The sequence below is a fragment of the Pungitius pungitius genome, chromosome 16 (genome assembly GCF_949316345.1).
Source record: "Pungitius pungitius chromosome 16, fPunPun2.1, whole genome shotgun sequence".
Classification (NCBI taxonomy): Eukaryota; Metazoa; Chordata; class Actinopteri; order Perciformes; family Gasterosteidae; genus Pungitius; species Pungitius pungitius.
In genome coordinates this window covers 12,930,408-12,942,816 of record NC_084915.1, presented here as the reverse complement: position 1 = coordinate 12,942,816, position 12,409 = coordinate 12,930,408, and the positions used below count along the sequence as shown (strand labels likewise).

Here is a 12,409-nt window from a genome sequence, read left to right as displayed (position 1 = left end):
CGCCCTGTTTTGCTTCCAGCATCACTCAGATGAGCCAAAACATGACACGCAGGGGTGGAACAACTTTGACTTAATGCACAGCACCGTGCCTCAAGTAGACCGGGCGCGCAAATTGAGCAATGTGGCTCACGATAGCTCCTACAGGCCTATTAGAATTGCTTTTTGGGTCTTGCAGGCTGCATTTAGAGAAGGACGAGGCATTCAACGGAAGCTTGAGCTAAACAGCTGGTGAACCGCGACCATGTGGTACGTTGGGTACGCGTCCGGCGTCCGGCATCTACAGTCAAAGCTTAGTGCTTGAGCAAACTGCAGACTGCTTCAACACCTTGAGCTCTGTCTCCTCTACGGACCCAGACGGCATGTAATCCCTCTGCCATATCAAATGATTACATCACATATGTATATATTATTTCAACAGTATCATAAAGAGTGTTGATTTCGTCTTTTAGTGCACGGCCCACCTCCACCTGTTTGTGCACTTGCTTTTGCAGAGCAATGCCTTCAGATCTCTCGCTGTGTTCACTGAAACGTTCCCGAGTATCACACCAGGATCCCTGTTGTTTGATGTCAGCCATGGTTCCAAGTAAGAGCCGCTTACTTCAAGTTCCTGCAGCGTTGTGTGATTTCTGCACATGCCCCCCCCCCCTCCTCGCCCCTCTGTGCGCCCCTCTGTGCGTCCCTCTGTCCTCTCCCAGGGTAGCCGGTGGACTCTTCATCTTGCTGAATTACCCTCCGCAGATTAATTCTGGTCCTGAACATAGACCCTGAAAAGGTTTCATTTAAGTGAATCGATTGATTAGCAATTTGAACGGCTTGAATGGGTGGACAGCCCTCCACTATCGCTTTGTCAGCGGCCAATCACAATGCTTTAATACGTTGCTTTAATAGGGTTTTGCTTATGTCTTGGCACAGGACCTGTATTTATTACAGCAGACTAACCTGCAGAATACAGGGAAGAAAAAGCTAGATGGGTTCATGGTATCAAGTACTTTTTATTGGCGGAGGATACACAGCAGCTACCCCTGGTGCAGCATGTTACCCAGTGAGAAAAAACATATAATGGAGGGGATACAGTGTGACATTTTAACTTATTACTGTGAATACTTACAAGTTGATACGTTGTCATTATTATTTCTACAATACATTTAATTGGATAGTTTTTAGTATTATACTTGTGCCATTGATTGAGCAGTCTGTATAGTCCTGTTAAAGCAAGAGAAATATCAAGAAGGGTTGTAGAATCTTCCTTTTTTCCCTTCTTTAATGGTATATTTCCGGGAGATTTGAGGGAAACATATATAAATCTTTTCCCATGAAAAAAACAAAAAAAAGTCCCATGGCAAGGCCTACTTAAGCTCAAGATGGGTGCAGTGAAATGGCATTGCTAGACTAGCATCACAAAGCTCTTTGGGGTTTTAATGTTTCATCCTCCGAGTGTGTGTGTGTGTGTGTCAGCCTAATAATCCCTGAGATGTTGTGAGTGCCGGGGTATTGATTTAGGCAACATACACAACAAAACAGTATATGCTATATGGTACGGTATATTGTATTTTTTATACTCTGTATATGTAAGTATTCTTTGCATACTATTAGTTAATCATTTTAATCATCGCCCATGTGAATATTTCTGCAGCCACGTGTATTAATGAGCGCGAGTTTCCCCTTAACGAGTCTCTTAATGCGAGTTGCAGCAGAATCGTTGTCATGTGGTGAAGCCGTGGAGCTGAAAGCGCCACGTGTCTTTTTACGTGCAATGATGCCAACGTGTTGTCTGTCTGACTCAAAGCGAGCCGAAGTCCGCCTCTTATATATTCAGCCGCCAAAGGCTTTCTGAGAATCATTTCACACACCGCACCTGACCCCGGAAAATTGCAATTCATCCCGTGAAGCGGGGTGTCAGTTTTCTTGTGACCTTTCAGGATGCAGCTATCCCCACGATAAACCCGTCTGTCAGAAGGGTTTTCTCACAGCCTCGAGCTCTCTGATGTCTGAGCAGAAACTTCGATTTATTTTGTTTCTCGCGACATCTACCTTTGGTGAATAAACCCAACTTCGGTAGTCCGTGATCAGCAGGAGGCCCGATGGAGGCGGCGATCCACAGCACACGTTATGTTTCTCCCTGTGGCAGACAGGAAATTGGGCCAAACTGGCAGGAAATGCCTCTTCTCCTATAAGGCACAGAAAAGGCCTATAAAAGAGAGTGTACTCAAAGTAACATGGAATTAAGATGATTCGTTGCTGGTGAACAAATGCTCCTGTTGAGCTTCAGCTTGACGTATTATTTGGAGCAGTTTGTTTTCATTGCGGACTGATGGATTGCATCTGTGTGGATCAATAACTTGAATGTAAACTGCTACTGTATCTATATTCCCTTTCCCTGCCTGTGAAGACGTTGTGCGATGTCAAGAGATCAACATTCAGTGTGTACGCTCTCGTCTAAACTCAACACGTGGTCAGTGTGTTCAGACAGGTGACGCCCGCCATCATGCAGGAATAAAGGCGTCTTTGGAGAAGTTGTTCCACAACTTTGTGCAAAGCGGCAGTAATAGATTATAGCCGCTGATTTCGTTTTGATCACTTAATTGGATCACACAACGGTATACGTGTTTTTAATAGGTTTTGGACCGCACTGGAGTTCATTGGCACAGAGGCACAAGCTATAACGGGCTCCTGCTACACAGGCAGCACTCATTATTGGCTTTCCTCTCTGTGGGGAAATTGTTAATAATGAAAAGATAAATAAACGCCACCATCATCCCTTGAATACAAATGTTGTCGCTTAAAATGTGTGCAGTTTCCCTCGACATGAATCAACACGATGAATAGTTTACCAGTTGTAGTTTTTAACCTTTGTGAATGATGATAAGAAGAATCCTGTTTCAGACTGATGGAACACCCTGTCTGTCCTTAGGCCTGGTAGACGCCTCTTTTGTGATCACAAAGGATTTAATTTTCTCTTTGTTTGTTTGTTTACAACACAAACCTCTTCCTGTTCATCACTCCCAGCCTCTGTCTGACATGTGTTTTTTGTAGCTGTAATGTCTTAGATTGATCCCAGGGAGCACCGAGAGCTTAAGGGGCTCAAAACCACTGGTTGAGGCCATGGATTGTACCGAAACATCTGTAGTACGAGATGTTTTGCTTATGAAACAGACTGTTTTCCACCGGCTTTTGAAAAGCAGCTCGTTGTCTCAGGATACCAGCGAGACTCTCTGTTTCCCATTCTGCCTCAACGCTAAGACGCTAAGTAAAGCGAGGCCCAACAATTGAGGCACTACTCTGCTAAAGCGTTGAGTTGATGGGCCTGCTGGAATATTTTATTAATGAATGAGAAAAAAAACAATGGCTCGCAAAAATGTGAAGCATTGCTGAATGCTGCATTCTTCCTGACAATGATTAAACCTCTCTATCCCTCTCTGACATATTGAGTAATTTGTTTGATTTTTTTCATTCATATTCCACGTCTTTCCTAATTACTGCAATCCGTCGTTGGCGATCCCTCCAGCTATCCGCTACCAGTTCTTCTCTTATGTTTCAGGAAGTTCGGAGGCTGAGGGGGACCGGGGGGTGTTGGAGGGGGGGGCTGTACCTGAGCTACGCGTGCCCAGCTGATCCCATGGACAACTGACCGAGGAGCAGTGCTGGATGGAGGCCAACACCCTGGATGGCGAAGACGAGGGCTCACGCAGTATCGCGGATCACTTGTGTTGTTTGCTCTCTTTCTAGGAGACCCAAAGTAGATGCAAATCGTTGCTGCGATGTGCCCCGTTGGTTCACTCTGCCACGTGTCGTCCGTGGAGGCGCGGCAAAAAGATCCAAGATAGACAGTCGAGGCTAAAGAAACTCATTTTCTACGTGCGGGGACTGCATTCTTGATAGCGAAAGCCGCGTAGAGGCCTAGATAGTATTTCCTCCTGGCAGCTTTCATATGATCAGAGACCGCACGGGAGGGCAGTGGTTGTAGATAGTCGCCATCATGGGCAGGTGCAAAGGCGAGGCTGCGTGGCTGCTGCTGTTAGCCGGGTTCCTGCTCCCAGCCGCGGCTCTGGAATACGAGGGGGTCCCCGGTCAGTGGACGCGCTACGGCCGGTGGGACGCCACGGCGACAGGTGAGCTCAGCTTCATCCTGAAGACCAACACCAGCAGAGCCCTGGTGCTCTACCTGGACGACGGGGGGAACTGCGACTTCCTGGAGCTGCTCATCGCGGACGGGCGGCTCCACATGCGCTTCACCATCCACTGCGCCGAGCCGGCCTCCCTGCACACGGAGACGCGCGTCGACGACCTGCGCTGGCACCGGGTCCTTCTCTCCCGCCGCCACCGGGAGACGCGGCTGGCGGTGGACAACGAGGAGAAGGCGGCCGAGGTGAAGTCCAAGAGGAGCGAGATGGTCGTGGCCAGCGACCTCTACGTGGGCGGGATCTCCCCCGACGTGCGCCTCTCCGCCCTGACGTCCAGCACCGTCAAGTACGAGCCGCCGTTCCTGGGCCTGATAGCCAATCTGAAACTGGGGGGGGCCCTCCCATTGCTCCTGGACGGCCAAGCGGTCCACAGCGACTTGGAGTACATATGTGTCACACACTCCCCATGCGGCAAAAAGGGCCGGTGCTCCGTCAGCAAAGGAGAGGTTGTCTGCGACTGTATCAATACCAGCTACACGGGGAGGTACTGCAATGAAGGTGAGGAAAATAGCATTATGTTTGTGTTTTGCACTTTATGCTCTGGGGACATTATTTGACTATTTAAATGTGTTTCTTTGAATGAATATAATTAAGCACCTAATTATCTTACCCTTTATTTTGGTCACACTGGTGCACACTGTACATAATTGCATTACGTAATGTACTTTTGCTACTGAAAGTGGCCGACAAAAGGGTTAAAAAATAAATTCCCTTATTATTATTCCATTCCGAGTAACGTGGTCTAAACCTCTTTAGGCCCTAAAAGATGATCAATAAATCCCACTTTAAACGATGCCGCTCGGTAGTAGTGAAAGGCTGCTTTGGTGTGAGAGTCCAGCTCTCTCAGCAATTATCTTCACAAGTCAAAGAGGGTAACGGCCTCCTAATGTGACAGATGTTTGTCCATTCTCCACCCAGACATTTAACAGGCCATCGAATAGGCGTCATTTTCGTTCATTTCGACTCCGCTAATCATTAGGGACAGATAAGTGAGTTTTGAAATGCTTAATGTATAGACGAGAATAAGGAATTAAAGATGTTTGACAACAGATGTCATGTGCTCTCTAAGAATAAACGTGTCAGTCAACATGCACACGTTTTGGCATGGAAGCATTGCTCGGCAACACATTAACGGTTCTTTCCTTTTTTTTCCTCTGCAGCTGTCCAGAAAGAAGTAGAAGGTAAGACAATGCTTGATGTAACGGGCGCAGTGATGAGCGTCATGTGTCTTTTCTCTGATGCTCTTATTTGCAAAGGCTATAACAACAGCATCAGTGTGTGAGGGTGTGTTTGGTTATTATCAGCTTGTTATTGTCGGTTTGGACTGCAGTTCTGACATCCAACAAATTAAGCTGCGAGGCGATATGCTATCACTCTCCACAAGGTCACTATGAAAATAGCGCTTTACGTGCTGAACGCTCATTGTATATCAAATCAGTATGCTGGGGCTGACTAGAGGGGTCTGTTGTGGGAGTTGTACAATTCTGAGAGCCTTCGTAGACTTCGTCACAAACAACGACTGTACAGACATGCTTTGTTTTATTATTTATGACTCGTGTATTTTTCCTCTCTCTGAAGTTCACGTTTTCTTCTTCTAAACTGGGATACTGAGAAATGTTGCCGTTATGTGCCACTATGCGCTGTTAAATATGTGGCTAAAAGCACGACATGGCTGGATAACGAGGCTTTGTTATTGATTACATTGCATTGTTATTTTTTTTTTTTTACATAGATGCATTTACAATTGTTTTCTTAAGAGAAACAAATCTCCTTTGGCAGAAAATAAGACATTTATCTCATTATTGGCAGCATTTTAACTGACCGTAATTCAACAAGATTGGTTTCTAATGAGGTGCACATACTGAACTTGAAATGAAGATTGAAAGTGGGGAGGAAGATTTGTTTAGTCGGCACCGGAGCGAGACATCCATCTCCCCAGTAAAGACTGCTGGTTCTGGTGAAAGGGCAGCCAACAGGCTCAGGAGACCAGCGAAATGCGCACCGATCCACTGCACATTATAAATCACTGTTACTGACTCAAAATCCACCGACCCATGCGCACCTGCTCTCCGAAATCCTGCCTCGGCCACTTTGGTCACTTATAAAGCCACGTTCACGGTTTGTGTGCAGATTGCGAAATTCTTTTATCTGGACAGTGGCTCTCGTGATAACATTTCAATAACATTTGGGTACTTAAAATGATATGAACTATTTTCTTAGAGATGATACGTGTTTTTTGGTTTACATTCTGTATTTTAAACAGCACAGGAGGGGGGGGCTTTGTGGCTTTGGTAACGGTTAATAGATTTCATCCCTACACCATTTCCAAAACACATTAATTACACCATGAATCGTTATAAGTAAGAGCAACGTTATGAAGTTCCGGTTTATTGGAGTGACGCTATACACGGACACGATCCCGAAGCCGGATGCATGAAGACAACAATGAAAACAGTAAAATGACTCTCACCGGATGCCTTTTTTTCTATCCTTCATACAACTGCTCTTCAGCAGCACGTCTTTGATGTCCTAGCAGCGATGGAAATAGAAATATCTATCTGTTAGCTCCTCCCCCATGAGATGGCAACGATGGTAACCCATATAACTGCTATATGTGGGGCAGGAATTACCATTATTTGTCTGAGGAACTGCCTTAAGTCAGTAAACCCTGGGAACGTCCTCTGAGTTCAACGACGCTATGCAGCACGTGGGCTGCCGCTGATCTGTGGCCGCGGTGAGACAATGCACAAAGCAGCGTCCTCCTATGTGGGGAAAAGAGGAGGAAAAAAAAAAGGCCTGTGAAAGGGAGATAAGGACGTCCACCTCGGACCCAGAAGAGAGCAAAATATCTCCAACGTAGAGAAACATCTTACGTAACCCTCATTGGAGGGGATTCCAGTAGATGGGAGGACACACCGATAACTGCAGGTGGATGCCACGGCCTTAAAGAGAGGACACGGCTGGTCTTGGTGGGCTTTCGTCTTTCACAAACAGCGACCTTGGGTCTAATCCCTCATTACAACAGGCTCCATAATACTGTACTTTGCGAGGAAAAACAAATTTAGCAAATCTTAATCCTCGTGCAGTGGCTCTTTCTTCGCTCGCTAATTAACGTTGCATTAATAATTTAAGAGGTCCGTCAACCATTTGTTTTTTGTTTAATTAAAGTTACTTAGAGAGCAGTTTTGTCCGGTTCCAACTGTTCCCAAAAGTTCATACTGGCACACGCAAAGTGAAATCAAGGTGTATTTAGTCACACCACTGAATCTATTTTATACACTCTATTTCACTCTAAACATTTTACAAATTATTTTTAATAATAAAAATCGAATAATTTTACTAATTCTTAACATCCCTAGTGGATTGTTTTTATTTATTTAAACATGTATAAACTGAGGCAAAATCAAAAGGATCCTTGCCAGCCCTTTTTAATATAATGAACTGCTATCCACTGGTTATACATATTTGTTTGCACCTCATCTGAATATAGAAAACTCAAAGATTATTGGTTGGAAAAGCCGTTTATTTTAATACAGGCTTTCTCTTCTAATGGGACTCTATAGGTCCAGCCAGTTATCTCCGGATTTCCACACACTGAGATTCAGATGTGCCGCTCGGCCAACTAGGACGAGCACATTCAATGGCAGCAACAAACACCCCTCCTTCTCTCTCCAAATCCTTGGATGACAAATGCACACTCGAAGAGGCCTTGGTAGGCCGAGGCACACGTTAAGTGCTGCCTGCCCTTTCGGTCACCAGCAGAAGCCCCCATCAGTCAGTGGACGCAGGTCAGGTTTTGCTCATCTCAGATCCAAGGAGGGTGTGGACTCGTTTGTAGCTTCGGCTCAGAGCCCCTTTCGAAAATAGTGCACCGTCACACTCGGTCGAAGCGACGGCTTTCGTGACGGCTTCTTCTCATTTGTTGGATAACACTCAACTTCAATTCTCCCTACGTGGACGAAAGACGCAGAAAATTCAAAACAGGTTTCCCCCCCCCCCCCCCCCCCTGCTGTCTCTGCTGCTGCTGGGTGTGTCTTTGGTGCTGTTAATTATAAACACGCTCCCCTTTTTTGACCCTCCCCCCCCCCCCCCCCCCCCGCTGTTCGCTGGCTGCAAACATCGCAGCTCTGTTGAGCGATGTGCGGAAAGCACGAGCTCCGGCCCAGCATAGGCCCTCGTCCAGTCAGATTCAAGCACGTCTGGCGAGGTGGTGACGTCGCGCTCTTTATGCCCTCGTCCATACGCGCGGTGGCTCGTCACGGAGAATGCGGAGCCTCCGTCTGCCACGCGCACGCGGCGTGTCACTTTCCACAATGAGACGCCGTATCAGCGGCCTAACGCGTTGGCAGGCGAAGGAACCCGAGGGTAAATCGGGTCTGTCGCACGGCGAGAGCCGCGGCGCGGACCGCCAATGTGTCACATGTGGAACATGTGATGTGGAGGTTTGTGGCGGCCTGCCCCTAAGTGAGATTTCACCTGGTGACTAAACAGGGACCTGTGAGTGAGTGACTCGCCGTACGAGTCTATTGGCTGATGCACTGATTAGAAGTGTGTGTGTGTGTGTGTGTTGGCTGACACAGTGGGGCTCCTGTGCTCAGCAGAAGTCTTGCATTGCGTCATCCCCGGCTCCTCTTTTGGCAGGAGCAGCATGCGGGAAATGCCATGTAATTTCTGGCTGGCGTTTTAAGATATTCGTCTGTTTTATTTCATGAGGGGGGGACATAGGAGGGAGAGACTTTGGGATGGCAGACGCAAATTTGGCTTTGATTGCCGCATTGTGCTCAGGCCGACCAGCTGGACTCACACACCGTCACCTGAAACTGCTCAGCAATATTACGTGATTGATGTGCTGCGGTGCATTTTCATTTTGCTTCCAGGGATATATGGAAGATTTTTTTTCATTGCTTTTTTTCTGGGTTCCAGTTATATTCCTTGCAGTGCTGAAGCATACTGTCTAGTGCATCATAAAGTGCTGGTCAATGCAGGAAGACCCCAAGATCTGCACAGCGGCATCTAATTGACAGAATATGGAGAGCCGGATGGGGCATTTATGTCCTGGCTGGCTGCTTTCTAAGTGTATATAGTCAGCGAGGTGAAACTCAGTGCAGTTCACAGCTCCAATGTTCTTCCGAATTAAAAGGTTAGGTCATCACGATCGTCATTGTCCGACCGCTTGCTTGATGGTTGTAACGTCGTAGGATGAGCGTTCCACCACCTAAGCCTATTGAGCTCCATTAGATGGTAAATCCTCTGTGAAATAGCGCGACGGCCGTTAAAGATTTATCGGATAAGCAACGGTGTCACTTCTGCCCTTTTACAAAACGCTGCCATTTTGAATGTTAAATTGGCTCAAGTGGATATGCGGACCACTTACATGCAAATATCAGTGCGTCGAGACGGGTGGCTGAGCCTATGGAGCCCTAGTACTAGTTTTACTTGTAAACTACAATATTACATAAAGTAGGTTTTATGGATATCTGGTACATCTGAAACGTTGTCGCCATCAATTAAACATACAGTATGTGTTCCATTTAGAAAAAAGCATCTGAGCGAGCAACTACCTGTAAGGGTTGCACCTATCAAGATGTTTTTTTCTCTCCTTGCCTTCCCTCTCCTCCCTTGAGATGTTTGTCTGTTTTTAGTTTGATTTTCCCTTTACTTTTTAGTTTGAACTTTGACATCCGTACCTACCCCAGGATGTCTGTCACAAACTGCAGTCCAACATTGTGACAATGCTTTTGTTCTCCCGAACCTCTTTATGAACTTCCTGTTTTCGTATCCTTTTTTCTGTTCTTTCCCTCAAGGTCTGGCGCACCTGATGTTAAACCGCCAAGGTATGGGGTCTATTGGTTTGCTTTTCCTTCCCAGCCACCTGATCACAGCATTTTCCCCTCCCCTGAAATCATTTTAGTTAACTGTGCTGCACTAATATTTCCTCTCCTCTTTTTTCATATACTTGCCTATTCGTTTTTGCTTCCTGTCATGTTATACTCACTACTCACTCAATCTTTGTCCGTCAAACCCTTGTCCTGACCACTGACTGAGCTACCGGAACATCACCTTTGACCTCTACAGTTTTTCGCCAAGGTAATGCATCTATGCTAATAGCCTCTCTTCGGGTTTGGTTTAATGGTGTTTTCAAAAGGAAATAAACAGGTGTCAGACATAAAGAATAAGGTATTTCATGCCTCGGGTGCACACAAAAAGCAGGTAACTGCGGTCCGATTGCCGATAAAACAATTAGCGTTGTCCGTTTCTGTAAAATACAGGTGCATTGAATGTCGATGTTTATTTAAAAGAAAATATTTGCATTCTGTTAAAGCAAGTGATATATTGAGAAAATGTGACATAATAAGTATAACAAGTGAGTAAGTTATACATATAGTTATTTTGCTTTATCATTATTTAAACATAAACCATTAGGTGTTCTGCCAGCTACCAAATAGCGTTGCGTTAACCTCAGCTCGGCTCACAACACTAATAGAAAATGTATTTATGAAATGTATTTCTGATCCAGAGTATCTATAATCAACGTATTCCATGGTTCGCATACGATGCCAACATATCTTTCTGCCGAAAGCCTTCCTTATTTTTTAGATCATCCAAAGTACACACAAACGTACTGTATTTCTCAAAGGGAATTATTTAGCATTTTTTCTTCAAATAGTATCATGATAGTACTGATTTTTCAAATGCAATCACAGATGGTTTATAATATTTGATCAGCGGGAGGCAAATGACATTTCTGCACTGACATCATGTGCATGTGTTGCATATTCATTTAAGCACATGTTTCAATCCACCGGTGGAAGAGATATTACTCTCTTGCAAGTAAATAATTAATAATCAGGATGAAACAACACTATGATGTTATTTTTCATGAAAATGCTAGATCATTTTTGCTCTCTAAACTATTGATACCTAAGAACTAGATAGCATCTATGGTGTGGCTGGGGTACTATCTGTGATGTAAAACCTTGGAAGAAAAACATTCATTTACTGCAATTAAGTAAAATACTTAGACATAAGATAAAAGGGTAATTAGTGTATATATGTATACTGTAGTATAGTATACTGTAGATTGCATTAATCATATATTCAGTATTTTGTGTTTTCTGCAAACTATTGTGAGATTCAAACATAAAATCTCCATCCGGTTGCCATGGCAATAAGTGTTGGCTCCAAACACAGAGACTTTGATGACCTACCCGGTATGAATGTGCATTGCTCATCAGCAAAATGCAACTCGAATTACTCTTTTTTTCTAGAAATGATGAGCATATTTTGTTACTGCCACAGCTCTTTTTTACATGTTCAAATGAACCATGTTCAGTTATTAAGAGATTCATTTTTTATTTTCAACTGACAACGTACTTTGAAATATGTATAATTATTATAAGAGATCATTATGAATACCCTGCAGATGTTAGCTGAAATAGTTTCTTATGTCATCTGTGGATTACATTGTTTCCACTCTCATGGGACACAAATTGGAGAAGATTGTGTGGCGGTACCCTGGGTGTTCTCATACACATGTTCTGGTGTAGAACTGATAACACTAATGTGGAGGTCATTTATAGTAGATGAAGAGGCTTAAGCAAATACTTCACAGTATGATTACACCAGTTTTTCACCCTCTATAAATGGTGTCGCTTAAGGCTATACAGGACTGTGACATTATAGATTACGGTTTGGATTCTTTGGTTAGTCGCTTTGGGATAAATGTGTTAATGTACAGATGTAGTAATCAGTCTTCACAAGGCGAAAAGATAATTTTAATGTAATTGGTGTGCATGCTGACAGAACAATGCAATTGGATATACTGTATGCTGCTGCTGCTGCTGTTTTCACAATGATTAACGCGGTTTTAGAATAATGCTGCAAATATCAAACATGTAGTAAGCAACTGTGTCCCAAAGGCCAACCAAAATGGGATCTGTCATGAAATTAGGCCTAGACTTAATTGCCCCATTTCATGCATCAATAAGAGGCAGTTGGTAATTGATTATTGAATGAAAATTTATAGAAATGCGCCTCCAGGGGAAACTGAGCCGTAGCACAGCAACAATTAGTAATGTGTAAAGTGCATCTGGCTTCATGACATTTACATGAGGCATCAAAGTTTTATTCGGCCATTTATTGATGCGACAAATCTTTTTTATTAACTGTGACAATGTCCCAGATAGAAGCCAGGGGGACACCCAAGGGAATAGTTTGATTTGATCTGG

General features: G+C 44.5%; 1 protein-coding gene across 5 annotated transcripts in view; it reads left to right on the top strand.

The window, feature by feature from the left end:
* Positions 1-3,879: 3,879 nt before the first annotated feature.
* The window catches only part of LOC119215696 (neurexin-2), a 72,884-nt gene continuing 64,354 nt past the window's right edge, over positions 3,880-12,409 (top strand). For 4 of the 5 annotated variants that reach the window (XM_037468065.2, XM_037468062.2, XM_037468064.2 and 1 more), the window contains exons 1-4: positions 3,880-4,679; positions 5,342-5,362; positions 9,986-10,015; positions 10,257-10,268. In XM_037468065.2, the coding sequence (XP_037323962.2) occupies positions 3,977-4,679; positions 5,342-5,362; positions 9,986-10,015; positions 10,257-10,268 (766 nt within the window). In that variant the 5' untranslated portion in view covers positions 3,880-3,976. The remainder of the gene's footprint in view (positions 4,680-5,341; positions 5,363-9,985; positions 10,016-10,256; positions 10,269-12,409) is intronic. The other variant, XM_037468063.2, reaches the window with a different exon arrangement.